Source organism: Sus scrofa, chromosome 18, assembly GCF_054392235.1.
Source record: "Sus scrofa isolate SSC_HxYL_T2T_F1_AM1 chromosome 18, Sscrofa_HxYL_maternal_Yorkshire_Landrace_v2.0, whole genome shotgun sequence".
NCBI lineage: Eukaryota > Metazoa > Chordata > Mammalia > Artiodactyla > Suidae > Sus > Sus scrofa.
The window spans coordinates 15,933,603-15,953,147 of NC_139400.1; the positions used below are offsets into that span (position 1 = coordinate 15,933,603).

The 19,545-nt window shown below is 46.3% G+C and overlaps 1 protein-coding gene and 1 long non-coding RNA gene across 3 annotated transcripts in view; one reads left to right on the top strand and one right to left on the bottom strand.

Annotated features, from left to right (window-relative positions):
- Positions 1-1,819: 1,819 nt before the first annotated feature.
- Positions 1,820-8,265, bottom strand: GSTK1 (glutathione S-transferase kappa 1). Its single transcript, NM_001315574.1, is given in 8 exon segments — positions 1,820-2,967; positions 3,354-3,447; positions 4,088-4,204; positions 6,412-6,447; positions 6,729-6,829; positions 7,134-7,262; positions 7,451-7,532; positions 8,049-8,265. Coding segments are annotated over 8 exon segments (681 nt in total). The 5' UTR covers positions 8,121-8,265; the 3' UTR covers positions 1,820-2,917.
- Positions 8,266-8,377: 112 nt separating this feature from the next.
- The window catches only part of LOC106508196 (uncharacterized), a 259,868-nt gene continuing 248,700 nt past the window's right edge, over positions 8,378-19,545 (top strand). For both annotated transcript variants that reach the window (XR_001304823.3, XR_014833605.1), the window contains exon 1: positions 8,378-8,562. This is a non-coding gene — a long non-coding RNA (uncharacterized LOC106508196). The remainder of the gene's footprint in view (positions 8,563-19,545) is intronic.

A 19,545-nucleotide genomic window follows, 5' to 3' on the forward strand; every position in this document is an offset into this window, starting at 1 on the left:
TCTGAGCTGTGTCTACCACCTACACCACAGCTCATGGCAATGCCAGATCCTTAACCCACTGAGCAAGGCCAAGGATCAAACCCACATCCTCATGGATACTAGTCGGGTTTGTTACGTCTGAACCACAACAAGAATTCCCAAGATGGTTAATTTTATGTGTCAACTTGACTGAGCTAACGGATGCCCAGAGAGCTGATAAAACATAGCTTAGCTTCTGGGTGCGCCTGCAAGGGTGTTTCCAGAAGAGATTAGCATTTGAGTCACAGACTGAGGATGGTTCTTACCAATGTGGGTTTTCATCATCCGGTCCATTAAGGGCCCAGTAGAACGAGGCAGAGACAGGGTGAATCTACTGTCTTCTTGAACTGACACAACCATCCTCTCCTTCCCGCAGACATTGGTGCCTCTGGTTGTCCAGCCTTTGGACTTGGACTAGAACTGCCCTACCAGCTTTCCCGGGCCTCCAGATGGCAGGATGCCAGATGAGATGATGGCGCTTCTCAGCCTTGGTAATAACATGAGTCAATACCTCACGATAAATCTTTCTATGTATTTACAAGTAACCAATTGATTTTTTTCTTTCTTTCCCCACTTCTTCCTTCCTCCCTCCCTATTTCTTTCTTTTTTCTTTTCTTCTTTCCTTTCTTCTTTCTCTCTCTTTCTTTTTTATACCTCTATCCACGGCATAAGGAGGTTCCCAAGCTAGGGGTCAAATTGGAGTTGCAGGTGCCTGCCTGCGCCAGATCCAAGCTGCACCCGTGATCTACACCACAGCTCACAGCAATGCTGGATCCTTAACCCAATGAGCAATGCCAGGGATCGAACCCACGTCCTCATGGATCCTAGTCAGGTTCATTACTGCTGACCCACCACAGGAACTCTTATTGATTGTTTCTTTGGAGAACCCCAGCAAATACAACCATTTTTTATTTGGCAGAAGTTCAGACATTATACTCTAGATCACGTGTGTAATGATTGTCTAGAAATTGTCTCATCCCTCCAGAGAAGATTAAATTCTGGAAGTGGATTAGAGAAATAGGATGCTGGAATCTCTGAAGGAAGGGTGGTCAGAGATGGGAAATGTGCATCTACAATAAGAGATTATCCCACATTACTCTGGGATAAGATTTAGGATTAAGTAGTTGATAAATTTAGAAAACAATAAGAAAGATTATACCCAAATGTGAATCTACAAATTCTTGTATTTTTTCACTTGAGCATTTTTTTACCAGAATAAATTATCATTTAAAAAGTATACAAATAATATGAAAACATTTTGATATATTTTATTCCAGAATACATTAATGCCTTCTCTTCTCGCCTTTTTTTTTTTTTTTTTTTTGCCATTTCTTAGGCCACTCCCGCAGCACACAGAGGGTTCCCAGGCTAGGGGTCTAATCAGAGCTGTAGCTGCCAGCCTACGCCAGAGCCACAGCAAAGCAGGATCCGAGCCGCGTTTGTGACCTACACCACAGCTCACGGCAACACCGGATCCTTAACCCACTGAGCAAGGCCAGGGATCGAACCCGCAACCTCATGGTTCCTAGTCGGATTCGTTAACCACTGCGCCACGACGGGAACTCCCCTTCTCTATTTTTATTTATTTATTTTTGTCTTTTTAGACCTGCACCCTTGGCATATGGAGGTTCCCAGGCTAGGGGCTGAATCAGAGCTGTAGCCTCTGGCCTACACCACAGCCACAGCAGTGCGGGATCTGAGCCACGTCCGCAACCTAGAGCACAGCTCACAGCAATGCTGGATCCTTAATCCACTGAGCAAGGAAGGGATTGAACCTGCGTCCTCATGGATACTAGTTGGATTTGTTTCCATTGAGCCACAACAGGAACTCCCTTATTTATTTTTTTCATTTTTGGCCACCCCGAGGCATGTGGAGTTCCTAGGCCTGGGATCGGATCCGAGCAGCAGTCGAGACCCAAGCCACAGCTGCACCAACACCAGATCCTTAACCCACTCTGCAGGCCAAGGGATCAAACACGCATCCCAGCGCTCCCAAGATGCCACTGATCCTGTTGCGCCACAGCGTGAACTCCCAGATATTTTCAAAACACGAGGCATTCTGATTATTGCATAGTGGTCACAGATGGAGCAGGGACGTTGGATGAATAACTGGGGGAGTGGGACAGCTGCGGGTTCCTGTGGGAGGGAACAGGGGTCACACAGGCCAGGGAGAGTGGTCTGGGCCTTTCTGGGGATCTGCTTTGCAGGTGAGGGGAAGGCACTATGAGCGGATGTGCAACTTCTTCAGGCCACGGCAGCTCTGGCCAGTCTTCCTGCACTGCCTTGGCCTGGTTCTTCTGGTCAGAGTAGCTAGACCCTGGTTCAGTACCTGGATGCAAGCTCAGTCACGCTCTGCACTCCAGCCTCCGCTCCCACTGGGCTTCTGGCCGCCGCCCTATCTCAGGCACCGCAGCTGGTCAGAAGACAGTGCCAAACTGGTTAGCTACAAAACCTGGCTGGTTTAGTTTTGTGTCTCTGAGAGACTCAGGAAGCTTCTGTAGAAGAGAAAGAGGCACTGCTTCGTGCTCCTTCCCCATGAGCTGGCCCACGGTGGGTAGGAGCTGGGAGCACACAGTGAGCTGTACTTGTCAAATACCTAGAATGGCCAGGTGTGACTGCAGGGACAGGAACACACAAACACCAGCAAAGACACAGGCCCAGAAACAGGATCCCGAATGGCATGAGGTTTATTCTTTGGGAACCAGAGCCTGGGGTTCTCATAAGGCACTGAAGTAACAGCAGCTATGAGACTAACGGTGGATGGTGTACCACACAGCCCCCTCCCCGGCATCCCCCAGGGCCACAGAGGAAACTCTGTCAGATAGGAAAGCAGAGTCCCAGGCCCCGCGCTGGAGGGGTAAGCAGATGGTCTTCTGTTTATACCAACAGCTTTGCTTCCTTAAAGTCTGGCATTTACAGCTGGAGGCACAGGGCCCATCCACTTCTCGCCTGGATAGAGAAAGCCACGTATGACAGAGGCTGGCCTCACGAGCCCCCTGAGGTTTTCTAGAAGAGCTCTGCCTGACTTAAAATACAGAAGGCTCCCTTCTCTTCTCCGGGAGAAGGTGGCCCTTTCTCATTCTACCTCAAGCACACCTATGTCAGTATGAGGCTTCAGCACTGGAAGCACGCAGTGCATTTTTAAAAAAAATTCTAGTATGAGGCTTCAGCACTGGAAGCACGCAGTGCATTTTAAAAAAAAATTCTAGTATGAGGCTTCAGCACTGGAAGCACGCAGTGCATTTTTAAAAAAAATTCTGAGTCCATCCTTCTGGGACAACTGATAGAACACAGGGGTGGGGTCAAAGGCCGCTCAGCATGAACCTGTAACTTACCCAGCAGGTGTGCCAGCAGCTCCATCCGGTCAGAGCCAAAGAGCATGTGTGTTTTGTCATCCAGGTGAGCCACAGTGATGGGCAGCCCAAAGGCCTAGAGAAAGCAGTTATGGTGCAGGGAGGAGAGTGCTGGAGCAGCTGTTTTTTTGTTTTGTTTTGTTTTGTTTTGTTTTGTTTTTCTGTTTTTTGTCCTTTTAGGGCTGCATCCGAGGCATATGGAGGTTCCCAGGCTAGGGGTCTAATCAGAGCTGTAGCTGCCAGCCTGAGCCACAGCCACAGCAACGCAGGATCCGAACAGTGTCTGCAACGTACACCACAGCTCACAGCAACGCCAGATCCTTAACCCACTGAACGAGGCCAGGGATCACACCCACAACCTCATGGTTCCTAGTCGGATTTGTTTCCGCTGCACCATGATGGGAACTCCTGGAGCAGGTGTTTATTGGAGTGCGGCTGAAGGCGGCAAGTCATTACTGGTCTGAGGTCGTAGATACGAAACAGCCAGAGGTGTCTGATAAGAGGCTCCAGGGCTCTAAGGAGCATTTTCTCTTTCCCTTGCCATCCTCCTCCTTCCCTTCCTTTCTGGGGCTCAGGAAAAGGATGCGCGAGGAGGAGGGTGGTCGGGGAGAGACAGAGGACTCACGTTGGGTAGCAGCTTTTGGACAGGGGCGTGGGGACCGAGCCGAGACTCTGTCTCAGCACTGGGGATGGGGACTCAGCAAGGAGCTGCTCACCCCATATTTGCAGGCCGCCTCAGTGGTCTCCTTGAGCTGGTTCTTCACCTCTGGTGTTGAGACCCTTTCCAGGAGTCCTCGGGCCTGTCCTGTGGACATGCCGGCCTTCTCTGCCGCCTGAAGGGACACAGCAGGGAACAGAACCGTGTCTGCATTAGCAGGGCCGGGGGTCCCGGGGGAAAACGCTGGTATTTTTATTTTCGGCCCCCACATTATCCTGGCAGTGCCTTTATCCACCCATGAGTAGAGGTCTTTCCTTGCCAAGAGGGGCTGTGTTTTTTGTTTTCCTTCAAAATATTGAGATTAGTGGAAAGAGCAGGTGACAAAGAGTCACAGTTGTGGAAATTTAAGGCCAGAGGGCATCTTAGAGACCAGCTTCTAGAGCTTTTCTTTAATAGGCCAGGAGCCTGAATCCAGTATCAGCAAACGCCTTGGTTGGGGCTGAAGAGCTGTCAGTAGCAGAGACGTGCTAGACTCCCAGTCACCTGGCATTAAGTCCCGGGTTCTTGGAGTTGCCCTTGTGGTTCAGGGGTCACAAACCCAACTAGTACCCATGAGGATGCGGGGTTGATCCCTGGCCCTGCTCAGTGGGTTAAGGACCTGAGGTTGCTGTGAGCTGAGGTGTAGGTCAACGACCTGGCTCAGATCTGGCATTGCTGTGGCACAGGCCAACAGCTATAGCTTCTATTTGAACCCTAGCCTGGGAACCTCCATGTGCCATAGGTGCAGCCCTAAAAAGATAAAAAACAGACAAACAAACAAACAACCTATCCAGGGCTCTTGCCTTCCTGCTTCTCACAGTTCCTGCATCAAGGGCTGGGCTCTAATTCCTACAGAATTTTCTGAGGACTTTTGACAGGGCCCACGGCTGCAGCCACCTGCCTGGCCTCAAGAGAACGTCAGTGGCTTCAGTTTGGGATTTTTGGGGATCGGTGGTTCTCAACTTTGGCTGCACATATTAGAATCTTCCCGTGGGGGGAGCTTTTGAAAATCCCAGTTTGCACGTCGACTCCAAGAACAGTGACATTGGAATTTCTGGGCAGTGGTGCCCAGGTGACTTTTTTATTGTATTGTATTGTATTATTTTGTTTTATTTTTGTATTTTGGCCTTTTCTAGGGCCGCTTCCATAGCACATGGAGGTTCCCAGGCTAGGGGTCAAATCGGAGCTGTAGCCACAAGCCTACACCACAGCCACAGCCACGCCAGATACGAGCCGCGTCTGCGACCTACACCACAGCTCACGGCAATGCCGGATCCTTAACCCACTGAGTGAGGCCAGGGATCGAACCCGCAACCTCATGGTCCCTAGTCGGATTCGTTAACCACTGAGCCACGACGGGAACTCCCTCTCCAAGAGTTTTAAATGCATGGAAAATGATGGTTAAATATGAGGTGAAAAAGCAAGCCTGCGTGTAAACTTTTACAGGAATACATCCTCTGGAGGAGATATTGGGTGTGCTTTGAATGTTTTAACTTTTTTGTAACTTGTCATTTCATATATTAAATTTGAATATGGCTCAATTATCTCCTGTCAACTTAAGGAAAAGATATGTTGAATTTCCTGATGTAATCCTGAAGAAAAACTTCTTATTTTTTATTTTTAGGACTGCACCTGTGGCATAGCACATGGAAGTTCCCTAGCAGGTCAAATTGGAGCTGCAGCTGCCAGCCTAGGCCACAGCCACACCAGATCTGAGCCACATCTGAGACTTGACACCACAGCTCACCGCAACGCCAGATACTTAACCAACTGAGCAAGGCCAGGGATTGAACTCGAGTCCTCATGGATACCAGTCAGGTTCGTTATCGCTGAGCCACAATGGGAACTCCAAAAAACTCACTTTTTATACCTCCATCTATGGCTGGCACACATTTAATATTTTGAGCTATTTCCATTTTTCTCATCGAGGCTTCTGAATAATTCTACTTGAGTCTGTTATCTCTTTTTGTCTTTTTAAAGCCTGTTTTTTTTTTAATTTTCTGCTTTCCACTCCAGATATCTTGGTGAGGTTTGTGTTGGAGTCCTGAGGCCAAGACTTGCCAATACTTCATGTCTTCCCATTGGCAGGTGCCAACAATTATTCCCTCTCTGCCACTAAGTTCTTTCATCAAATACATGCTACCCAGGGAGAATTCTGCACTTCCTCTTTCAACCATGAAATATTCTTTCAAGAGTCCTTAGTTCCAATGCTTTGGTGATTTGGCCTCTCAAACATCCTTCCTCCCCAAATAACTATGACCTCGTCCACCCAGTAAGAAAACCTTGTCCTCTCTGCACCCAATGCCAAGTGTACTCAGATTCCCCATGAGAGGGGACACTCACGGCCAGGACGCTCTGGGGCTCTGTGATGTCTTCGTCCTGGGAAGAAGAGGACACTTGGTATGAGGGGGGTGGTGAGTGAGGGGTGTGATGGAGGGCACCAGGTCAGGGAACAAGGCGGAGGGCAGGACCTAGTGGGCACCAGGTCAGGGAACAACAGGGAGGGCAGGACCCAGAGGGCACCAGGTCAGGGAACAACGCGGAGGGCAGGACCCAGAGGGCACCAGGTCAGGGAACAACGCGGAGGGCAGGACCTAGGGGAAGGTCACCAAGTCACACTGGGTATCCTCGCACGTGGGTTCCCAGAGCCCTGCGCTCACCCGTGACCAGACGCGCATCCACAGTTCCCTGGACACTTTCTCCAGCATCTCGGGGTGCTCCAGTTTCACGGTGGTGAGGAAGCGCATGGCTGTCAAACTTCCTGTGGGGCAGAGGCCCTCAGAAGTAGGGCCCTCCTAGCCTGCTTCCCATGGAAGACCAGCTCTTTCCTGCACCTGACACCCTGCAGTGCGCCATTGCCCTCAGCCCCCCACCCAAGTTTCTGGGAACTGATTAGTCCTGTTCTTCCTGTCCTTACGTCCCCACAACCTCGCTCAACTCTTATCCTGAGTTTTCCCAAGGTTTGTTGCACTTAACGTAGCACCTAAGCCTCTTCTTCCCAGCCTTGCGATCTCCAAATCTACTCCTCCCCACTTGATGCCCCATCTATATCCCATGTTTTTCACCTTTTCCAAGGATTGTAGAGAAGAAATCCTTGGGGAAGTGGATGGGAACCTGGAGATGGTGTCCCAGTCGCTTAATGTCCTCTTTCATGTACACAGCTTTGCGGGGAAGCATAGCTGGTGGCTGGTTTCCTGAAAATGGACAGTTAGGCTCACTGGTAAGAGACACCTAAGAGTCCCAGGCCCGGGGGACTCCTTCCCAGGCTTTGGGCAGAGGGCATATTACTGGCTGCTGCCACCAATATGAAACTCCAGTGGTAGCGCCTATGGGTCTCTGAAGTCAGTCTTCCCTCAAATCCTTGGAGAAAACGCCTTCCTACCGCTGTCTTTTAAGATCCCTGCAATTAAGCTTGGGCACAGCTGCAGGTTGACATTCCAGATGTTCTTGTACCGGCACAGGATCTGCAGGAGAGGAGGCGAAGATGGAGAGTGAAAGATGGGCAGTGAAAAAGGCTGAGGGAAGGGAAAGGTTCGTAGTAATGACCAGCCAGAGGCTACACGTGCAGGGAAGGGCTTAGGAGGAGGCCCTAAAGTGCTTGGTTTGAAATGGCAAAACTCTCTACGCCTAGAAATCCATCCCAGGATCTTTGTGGACAGTTTTTATCTGTTCTGCACGCTACCCCGCAAAACTGACATCTGAGGGCTAAGAAGTGGCGGTGCCATGGATTTCTCCTACATTCTCTGGAGCTGTTCCTCTTTCACTGTAGGAAACCCCTACTTTAGAATATAAGGGCTCTCCCTGGAGCCAGCGATCGTATCCTGTTTACCGACACAGTGACCTTCAGCCCTGGCTCTATCAACGTGTCTTAAACGCGCCGGGCAGAGCCAGGAGTTTCACAAGACTGCGGTTCCCGCGCCCCAAGCTCGCCCTTCCCTCTGCTCTCCAAGCCCCGGCTGAAGCGGCTCCCCAGGCGTCACCTCGAAGGCCAGCCAGGAGTAGGGGGACAGCACATCGTAGAAAAGCTCCACGGTCCGCGGGAGAGGCCCCATGCTGCAGCCGGACAACTGAGAAGCAAGCGCGGCCCAGCAAGCCGAGCGTTGATCGTTCCCTTTCTCCTGCGCGCAGCGTCCAGGCCGCGGCTCCAGGCGCAGAGTGAGGACGGGCCCCACCTTCGGCCCCGCCCCGATTCCCGGCCTCCCCGGGGTCAGGCCCCGCCCCGCCCATCCGCCCCGCCCCGCCCATCCTTCCCCGGAGCCCCGCCCCCGGCTCGGGGGACAGCCCCGCCCCGCCTCGCCCGCCCCGCCCTGGCCGCGCAGCCCGCAGCGGGCAGAGTCGGGCTGGCTGTGGGGTGCCCTGGAAAAGCGGAGAGCGCCCGGGAGGCGAGGGTGAGAGGATATCCCCTGCGGAGCGCGCCGGTGTGGTGACCCAAGCACCTCACGGTCACCACCCTGCCCTGCAGTGGAGTCCGGGGCAAACGGACGTAGTTTAAGGGTGAGTGCTGGCCTCTCACTTAGCTGTGAGCCTCTGGCAAGCCCGTTGACCTCTCTGAACCGCAGTGGCCTCCTCTCTCGTAAACATAGGCATAAAAATAGGGTTTACATAATAATAACACTGCCTTATTCAGGCTTGTGGGGAGTGAAAGGATTACGATTCACCTCAGCTTTTAGTGTTACTTGGCAATTGCAAGACTTTCTGGGACTGGGCAGAGTAAGAAGTGACCCAATGATAATTTTTTTTGTATTTCTCAAGAGTTTAGCACAATGTCTGGAGTATATTTGATAACCAATATATTCTGAACGAAGGAGAGGATACCTTACTGCAGCGGTAATTGGAGGGATAATGAGGAATAGTCTGTTGTCTTCGTACTTGTAAATATGTCATATTGTCTTCTTTTTTTTTTTTTTGGCTTTTCTAGGGCCGCTCCCGGGGCATATGGAGATTCCCGCATATGGAGGTTCCCAGGCTAGGGGTCGAATCAGAGCTGTAGCCGCCGGCCTACATCAGAGCCACAGCAACAGGGGATCTGAGCCACGTCTGCAGCCTACACCACAGCTCACGGGAACACCGGATCCTTAACCCACTGAGCAAGGCCAGGGATCGAACCTGCAACCTCATGGTTCCTAGTCGGATTCCTTAACCACTGCGCCACGGCAGGAACTCCTGTCATATTGTCTTGTACTTGAATTACATTTATTGCAAAGAAACAAGTTTAAAAATTCCATTTAATTTTATTAAATTATTCTTAATATTACTAATTTTATGAATTGGAAAACTTACAAAGATTCCACTCATTTGTATGCATTGAAAAACAACCCTAGGGAGTTCCCGTCATGGCGCAGTGGTTAACTGAATCCAACTAGGAACCATGAGGTTGCGGGTTCGGTCCCTGCCCTTGCTCAGTGGGTTAACGATCCGGCGTTGCCGTGAGCTGTGGTGTAGGTTGCAGACTCGGCTCGGATCCCGCGTTGCTGTGGCTCTGGTGTAGGCCGGTGGCTACAGCTCCGATTCAACCCCTGGCCTGGGAACCTCCATATGCCGCGGGAGCGGCCCAAGAAATAGCAACAACAACAACAACAAAAGACAAACAAAACAAAACAAAACAAAACAAAAAAAACCCTAAGACCATCAGAATACAAGGATACAGTGTAAACCTTTAAACTTTTACACAGAACATATAAAATGGAATGAGAAATGATGTTATCTTCACCCACTTTCACATTAAACTAATTGCATGATGATCAGTGAAACTAAATTATTGACATTAAAAAACTGTACTTTGTTTTTCTTCAACAGTGTTAGTTTAAAAGTATCTAAGAGCTAATTTAGCTTGGTCATAAGATTTTAAAAGTTGATCATCACTTTTATTTTAAAACCTTTATATCTGGAAATCATTTTAGACTTACAGAAGAGATACACAGGGAGTACAAAGAGTTTCTGCATTTCCCTCATCCAGCTTCTCCTAATGTGAACATTTTGTGCATATATAACTATCAAAACTGGGAAATTAACTGGATTACAGACTTCATTCCTATTTCACCATTTTTTCACTAATGACCTTTCTCTGTTCCAGGATCCAGTCCAGGATACTATACAGCATTTATTTTCTTCTTCTTCTTTTTTTTTTTTTTTTTTTTTTTTTTTGCTTTTTAGGGCTGAACCCACAGCATATGGAAGTTCCCAGGCTAGGGGTCCAATTGGAGCTACAGCTGCTGGCCTACACCACAGCCACAACAACTTGGGATCCAAGCCGCATCTACAACATACACCATAGCTCATGGCAACACCAGATCCTTAACCCACTGAACGAGGCCAAGGATCGAACCTGCATCTTCACGGATCTTAGTCGGTTTTAATTACTGCTGAGCCATGATGGGAACTCCCCACATCGCATTTAGATGTCATGTCTCTTGAGTCTAATCCTATCTGTGCACGTTTTTGGCTTTTTCTTATATTTTATGATCTTGACACTTTGCAAAAGCATTGGGCAAGTATTTTGGTTTGGGTTTGATGTTTTCTCTTGCCCAGGCTGGGGTTATGGATTTTGGGAAAGTGTACCACAAAAGTGAAATGCCCCTCTCCTCCACTTCAGTCAGGCCGTTCCTGACATAAACCTGACTTATTACCAGTGATGCTGACCGTGACCACTTGGTCACTCGTGATCACTGTGTCCCCCCTTCCAGACCCCAGTCCTTGGAAGGGAGTCACTAGGTGCAGCCGAATCTCAGGGTAGGGGAAGGGGGTGAGTAGATTAAACCCACCTTCTGGAGGGAAGAACATCGAAGAATCTGTGGACATTTGTTAAAACCTTACAGTAATTAAGACATATTTGGGGGGGAGATATTTGAGGCATAAGCCTGTTCTCCCTTAAACTTTCATTTACTGCTCTTAGCAGTCATCAGTGGATCTTGCCTGTGATGTTCTAATGGTGATTTTCTATTTCTGCCTTTACTAGAATTCTTCGGAAAGGAGAATGGTACCATTTATTTATTTATCTATTCATTCATTCATTCACTCACTTAAAGCACTGTGGACTCGGAGTTCCCGTCATGGCGCAGTGGTTAAGAAATCCAACTAAGAATCATGAGGTTGCAGGTTCGATCACTGGCCTTGCTCAGTGGGTTAAGGATCTGGCGTTGCCGTGAGCTTGGTGGTGTAGTTTGCAGACGCGGCTTGGATCCCGCGTTGCTGTGGCTGTGGTGTAGGCCGGCAGCTATAGCTCCGATTAGACCCCTAGCCTGGGAACCTCCATATGCCTCGGGTGCAGCCCTGGAAAAGACAAATAAATAAATAAATAAAGCACCATGGACTCATGGGTATTTGAGTCATAGAATGGTGAAGATTGATCTGAGTCTCTACATCTTGTCTCCATACCCTGTTATTATTGTTGTTTTTTGTTATTATTAGATTGGGCCCTGTTGTGGATAACATGGAGTGAGAACAACAACCAAAAAAAATGTACACTTCTGTGCACAATTAGTTTCTCTTTGCTGAGAGGAGTGCTTACCTACTGATTGTTGGGATTAGAAATAGTGGCATAAATTGATTATTTAAAGTAGCAGAAATAGCAAATAGAGGAACTTCTGGAGTTCCTATTGTGATGCAGCAGTAACGAGCCTGTCTAGCATCCTTGAGCATATGGGTTCGATCCCTGGTCCTGCTCAGTGGGTCAAGGATCCGGCGTTGCCGTGAGCTGTGGTGTAGGTTGCAGACAGGCTCAGATCCCACGTTGCTGTGGCTGTGGTGTAGGCTGGCAGCTGAAACTCTGATTTGATCCCTAGCCTAGTTTCTTCCATATGCCATGGATGCGGCCCTAACCACCCCCCCCGAAAAAAAAAACGAAAAACAAAAACAAAACTCCTAACTAGTCCACCAAGCAAACAGAAACTTATAGAGGAACTAAACATGACGTAATTTTCAAATTTTGGAGGAGGGAGAGAAAGATCTTTATCTTTCACAAGTCAGTGATATTGTCTACATTCAAAACAGCCCTAAACTGTATTTAATCCACGGTATGATTGCCTTTCCGATGGCATCAATTTGGAATTGGACAGTTTGGATTTATTTTTTTTGTGTGTTTGTTTTTTATTTGTTTTGGTTGCACCTGTGACATATGAAAATTCCTGGGCTAGAGATTGAATCAGAGCTGCAGCTGCAACCTATCCCATAGTTGCAGCAACACAGAATCCTTAACCCACTGCACTGGACCTGGGATCAAACCTGCAGGGCCACAAAGACAACACTGAGTTCTTTTTTTTTTTTTTTTTTTCTTTTCCATTTTTGGCTGCCCAAGGCACATGGCGTTCCCCAGCCAGGGATTAGATGTGAGCTGAAGTTGTGACCTCTGGCCACAGGTGTGGCAACACTGGATCCTTTAACCCATTATGGTCCATCAAAACTGCATCCTGGTGCAGCAGAGATGCCACTGAACCTGTTGCACCACAGCGGTAACGCCTGGATTTGTTTAGTTGGACAATTAGAATGTTAAAATTGCATCAACACAGATAATCTGTGAAATTTTGTGACCTATTTGTCTAGATATATATTCTGTAGTCAATCATGCAAGTTTATATTCAAGGAGATATAGCTTATTAGAGCAATATAATGGGATTGAAAGAGACATTTAGAACTATATTAATTAATATTCTTCTCACTTGTTCCTTTATGCTATAAAGAGTAAAATAGGCTTACTCGATTATTAAGCGTTAAAAATGGATGCTACCCCAAAGAAACTTAAGTCACTCTGACACATAAGCATCAGTTTCATTACTGGGAAATTGCCTGTGGCTGATGTAAAAATTTCTCTATTTCCTTTCTTATCTAATTTCTAATAAAAGTACAAATAAACATGTAAATAAACATGTAACATACCAAGAGTACTTTTTAAATTTTACATTAAATGTATTCTATCCTTAGACCTTTAATCATGTAATTTGGAATTACATATTTGAAATCAGAAATCCTTTAATAAGTTGTTTTTTTTAAAAAAATCAGTAAAAGATGGATTATTAAATGATATGGCACAACTGAGAAGTTTAAACAAAATATAACTGGGCCCATACCTCATAAAGACTGTACACAAGAAACATCTCTAGATAGAGCAAATATTTATGTGCTAAAAAAGGAAACCAACAAAAGACCTGAGGGAATATAAGGAAAAAACCTTTAAAAAAATTCTGAGAGTAGAAACAGCCTTGCTAACTACTATCAAAGGCAGAAAGCTTAGAAGAAAAGATTTATACATTCAATTACATAAAATTCAAAAAATCTGTTTGGCAAAATCCAGTAAGTTAAAAACATAGCTGAGAAAAATATTTAGGTCCATTTTATAGTCAGAAAGCTAGTTCTTCTAGTGTAGAAAGAGCTAAAAAAATCAGCAAAGTAAAAGAACAGGAGCCCCATGGAAAAGTGGGCACATGATATGAACAGAGCATTCACAGAAATGGACGTGTTGATGGCTCTCAAACACAGACCTGCTTGTGTACACTTCTGAAAACTGCAGGTTACAATTACACTATGGTAAGTTTTCATCTATCACGTTGGCAGAGATGAAAAAATTTTAGGACTCAGGGACTTGGCAGGGGTTCCTGGAAAGTCATTGTCTTATGTAAGTGGTGGGCGTGAAAATCAGTGCAACCTCTAAGTACAAACTCTAAAGGGCAGTGTAGCGCTATCTTTCTGTTTTAAAAATGCACACGCACTTTGACCTGGCAATTCCCATTTTAAGAATTTATACAATAAACATGTTTTCTACATGCAGTATGAGGTTATTTATTACAGCAATGTTTGTCAAAGCAAAAGGTAGGAAAACTAAGTGTTATGGATGTGGGGCTAATTCAGTACACCAGTGTCTGTTGTATTTTCAACGTTAAAAAGACTTTTTACATATTATTATTATTATTGCCACACACACAGCATGCAGGAGTTCCTGGGCCAGGGATCAAACCTGAGCCACAGCCATGACATTGCCTAACCCTTAACTGCTTGGCCACCAGGGAAGTCCTCTTTGCATAATAATATTGTGGAAAAATCAGTGTTATCCTACTTCTTAAAAAGTGAAAAAAATGTAAAAAACTGTGCATATAATTTCTGTTTTTGTTTTTTTTTTTTTTTTTAAGAGTTGAAATACTAGGAGTTCCTGTTGTGGCGCAGTGGAAATGAACCCGACTAGTATCCATGAAGATGCGGGTTTGATCCCTGGCCTTGCTCAGTGGGTTAAGGATCTAGCGTTGCCGTGAGCTGTAGTGTAGGCTGGCAGCTGTAGCTCCATTTTGACCCTTAGCCTGGGAACTTCCATATGCTGTGAGTGTGGCCCTAAAAACAAACAAACAAAAAAATTGAAATACTAAGCGTGTGGATATAACACATATACACTCCTTGATACTCATGGCTGGAGAGACAAAAAACTGATAAAACTGGTTGCCTTTGAGGAGGGAAGCTAGTTATTAGAGGCAGGGCAGGTGGGAGAGTTTTTGTTGTACAGAATGTTTCACACCTTTTTTTTTTTTTTTTGCACGTTTTTCTTTTTAGGGCTGCAGGTGTGGCATATGGAAGTTCCCAAGCTAGGGGTCAAATGGAAGCTACAGCCTCCAGCCTATGCCACAGCCACAGCAACACGGGGTCTGAGCCTTGTCTGCAACCTACACCACAGCCCTTGGTGATGCCAGATCCTTAATCCACGGAGTAAGGCCAGGGGGTCGAACCTGCCAGCATCCTCATGTATACTTTTGGGTTTGGTATTGCTGAGCCACAACAGGAACTCCCTGTTTCACACTTTTTGATTTTTGACCCACAAAGAAACACAGTCAGAAAAGAAGGAAAGAGAGGGAAAGAAGGAAGAAATAATAAAAAAAAAGAAGTCATTTTCAGGAACTTGTGCTGGCAGAAGGGGGGAAGGGATTGCTAGAAGGCTTATTTACATGATTTCTTACATTTTTATATTTTACTTTGATTTAAGGCAAATGTCAATGATGAAGGCCATGTAGCAACGCATGTGACACAGTTTTAAGATCTAATGTTTGCCAAGATACAACTGAGTATTTACATCACTGGTCCTCAGTGCCTGACATTTTCCTAAGGATGTGCCAAGGGTTATGTGAAATTCTGCCTGCTAGTATTTGCACGTAAGAAAGCATGCCGATATGCAGAGAGATACAAGTTGACATTATAGTGGTTCTAATCTTAGATATGCTATAATATAGTAAAAGAGGTAAACCTTGGCAAACCAGGTATGTTATTTATGTATTTGTGTTTGTTTATTTGCTTATTTACTTATTTTCATGGCCACACCTGTGGCATATGGAAGTTCCCAGGCCAGGGGTCAAATTGGAGCTGCACCTGCAACCTATGCCACAGCCCTTGCCGCAACATCAGCTCCTTAACCCAGTGAGCGAGACCAGGGATTGAACCCACATCCTCGTGAATACCAAGTCGGGTTCTTAACTCATTGAGCCACAGTGGGAACCCCCAACCGGGTATTTGAAATATGATCAAGAACAAATTTAGTTGGTACATCTTGCAGTTGGAACATCAGGACACACCAGCGTGACAGCATCACAGCTGAGAACAGTTAATATACGGTATCATTACACCATTGTAAACTAGGTACATGTTGGACATGTGCACAAAACCCACAAAGAGGAAAAAATGAAAATAGCTATGTTAGGAATTTTTAAAATTAAAAATTTTTTTTTTGGCTGCACCCACGGCATGTGTGGGAGTTCCTGCGCCAGGAATCAAAAGCTGTGCCACAACAGCAACCCGAGCCACTGCAGTGACAAAGCCAGATCCTTAACCTGCTGCACCACATGGGAATCCCTCCCTTTTCTTCTTTCTAAAATAGTTTTTTTGAGGTATAACTGATAGGTGATAAACTGCACATATTTTGTTTATTTGTTTGTTTGTTTATTGTCTTTTCAGGGCCACACTCGGGCATATGGAAGATCCCAGGCTAGGGGTCCAATTGGAGTTGTAGCCACTGGCCTACACCACAGCCACAGCAGCACCAGATCTGAGCCACGTCTGCAGTCTATACCCCATCTCACGGCAACACTGGATCCTCAGCCCACTGTTCGAGGCCAGGGATCGAATCTGCAACCTCATGGTTCCTAGTCGGATTCGTTTCTGCTGCGCCGTGATGGGAACTCCTATTTTGCTTATTTATTTAATTTTTTTTAGTAAAATATAATTGATTTACAATGTTGTGCCAATTTCTTCTGTACAGCAGAGTGACCCAGTGATGTATATATTACGTTCTTTTTCTTGTTATCTTCCATCATGTTCTATCTCCAGACATTGGATATAGTTCCCTGTGCTGTACAGCAGGATCTCATTGCTTATCCATTCTTTTTTTTTTTTTTTTTTTTTTTGTCTTTTGTTTTTTTGTTGTTGTTGTTGCTACTTCTTGGGGCCGCTCCCGTGGCATATGGAGGTTCCCAGGCTAGGGGTCGAATTGGAGCTGTAGCCACCGGCCTACGCCAGAGCCACAGCAACAGGGGATCCGAGCCGAGTCTGCAACCTACACCACAGCTCACGGCAACGCCGGGTCGTTAACCCACTGAGCAAGGGCAGGGACCGAACCCGCAACCTCATGGTTCCTAGTCGGATTCGTTAACCACTGTGCCACGACGGGAACTCCGCTTATCCATTCTAAATGTGACAGTTTGCAGCTACTAACCCCAAACTCCCAGTCCATCCCACTCCCACCCCCCACCCCCTTGGCAACCACAACTCTATTCTCTATGTTTGTGAGTCTGTTTCTATTTCGTAGATAGGTTCATTTGTGCCATATTGGATTCCACATAGAAGTGATATACGGTATTTGTCTTTCTCTTTCTGACTTTATTTCACTTATAATGAGAATCTCTAGTTTCATCCATGTAACTGCAAATGGCATTATTTTGTTCATTTTTATGCCAGAGTAATATTCTGTTGTGTATATGTACCACATCTTCTTAATCCATTCATCTGTTGATGGACATGTAGGGTGTTTCCATGTCTTGGCTATTGTGAATAGTGCTGCAATGAACATAGGAGTGCATGTGTTGAATGAAAGTTTTGTCTGGATATATGCCCAGGAGTGGGATTGCTATATTTTATGGTGGTTCTATATTTAGTTTTCTGAGGAACCTCCATACTGTTTTCCATAATGGCTGTACCAATTTACATTCCCACCAACAGTGTAGGAGGGTTCCCTTTTTTCCTTACCCTCTCCAGTATTTGTAATTTGTGGATTTATTAAGGATGGCCATTCTGACTGGTGTCCGGTGGTACCTCATGTAGTTTTGGTTTGCATTTCTCTATTAATTAGTGATGTTGAGTGCTTTTTTTCATGCGCCTACTGACCATCTGTGTGTTTTCTTTGGAGAAATGTCTATTTGAGTCTTCTGCTAATTTTTGATTTTTTTTTTGAGTTGTGTGAGTTGTTTGTATATTTTGGAGATTAATCCCTTGTCAGTTGCATCATCTGCAACTATTTTCTCCCATTCTGTAGGTTTTGTTTTCGTTTTGTTTTTGTTTTTTTATGGTTTCCTTTGCTGTGCAATAAAGCTTGACAGTTTGATTAGGTCTCTTTTGTTTGTTTTGTTTGCTTGTTTGTTTTTATCTTTTTAGGGGCACACCCATGTCATATGGAGGTACCCAGGCTAGTAGATGCCAGCTTACGCCACAGCCACAGCAATGCCAGATCCAAGCCGCATCTGTGACCTACACCACAGCTCACAGCAACGCTGGATCCTTAACCTGCTAAGCAAGGCCAGGGATCAAACCTGCGTCCTCATGGATACTAGTCATATCTGAGCCACAACGGGAACTCCTAGGTCCCATTTGTGATTTTTGTTTTTATTTCCATTGCCTTGTGAGACTGACCTAAGTAAACATTTATAAGATTTATGTCAGAGAATGTTTTGCATATGTCCTCTTTTAGGACTTTTATGATGTCATATCTTATGTTTAAGTCTTTTTAAAATTTATTTATTAATTTTTTTTTTTTGTCTTTTTAGGGCTGTACCCACTGCATATGGAAGTTCCCAGGCTAAGGGTTGAATTGGAGCCGCAGCTGCTGGCCTATAGCACAGCCACAGCAACTCGGGCTCTGAGCTTCGTCTGCAACCTACACCACAGCTCACGGCAATGCTGGATCCTTAACCCACTGGGTGAGGCCAGGGATTGAATCTTCATCCTCATGCACACTAGTCAGATTCGTTTCCGCTGAGCCACAATGAGAACTCCTTGTGTTTAAGTCTTTAAGCCATTTTGAGTTTATTTTTGTGCATATCGTGACAGAGCTGCCGCTGCCAGCCTACGCCACTGCCACAGCAATGCTGGATTCCTGACCCATGTGTGAGGCCGGGGATTGAACCCATATCCTCACGGATACTTCCTTTCTGCTGTGCCATGGTGGGAACTCCTGTGATGCTGTCTTAACAAAGGCTCAGACAACCCCTGAGGAATTCTTGAGCTGGGTTGGCCCTTCAGAGTTTCCCGAGTTGGGTGAGTTGGCTGGCTCTTTACACCCCCCATGAACCTTTCATGGGATGTGAGCTGCCCTGGGAAGAGGGCCTGACCTTGGCTGAAGTGACGCTTTATCTGCAGACTGTCCTCTGTCCCCTCCCCCAATGAGCTGGGGGTCATTCCTGAAGTGGGGGACAGTCTCTGCAGAGCATTGCAGTGCCTCTGACAGAATAATCCTGATATTTCTCCCATCCTGGGGACTTCTTTCAAAATAATGTTTTAGAGAAACAAATGTCAAATTATGGAGGGGGAAGGGGTGTTGAAATACCTTAGAGATTTTTCTTGGGATTTGAGAGGACAGTAAGAACAATCCTCCGATTTAGAAAAGCGATTCATGGGCTCATCGATTCACTTTCCTTCCACCAGTGCAGGGTTTCTCAGCCTCAGCACCAGTGACGTGCTGGACGGGATCATTCTCCTGGTGGGGGCTGTCCTGCTCATTGCAGGATGTTTAGCAGCATCCCTGGCTCCTTCCCAGTAGATGCCAGTAGTAGGCGCCAACCCCAGTGGTGACAAAAATATATGCTTAAGGGAAAGAAAACAGATGCAAAGGACTCCACATCATATGATTCCATTTATGACATTTTTCAGCAAAGACAGGAAGCAGATTAGTGGTGTCTCCCGAGTCTGGGAGTGGGAGTGGGGATTGACTGAAAACTGGAACAAGGGAACTTTCTGAAGTCAGGTAGTCACTAGCTGTCTTCTGAGGAATTAGAATCATCCGGTTGTGTGGATGTACCACGTTCCGCTTGTCCACGCACCAGGCGATGGGCATTTGGATTATCTGCAGTTGTTGGCCATTAGAAACGATGCTGCCAGGAGTATTTGCGTACACGTCTGTGGGTGAACAGGTTGTCCCTAAACTTGGGTGGCCACTTCCTGGGTGGGAAACTGTTCTCGGTTTCAAAGAATGCACCTTGTCTCTTTCCCTGACCAGATTTTGGTTTCAAAACCGCTAGAGAAGAT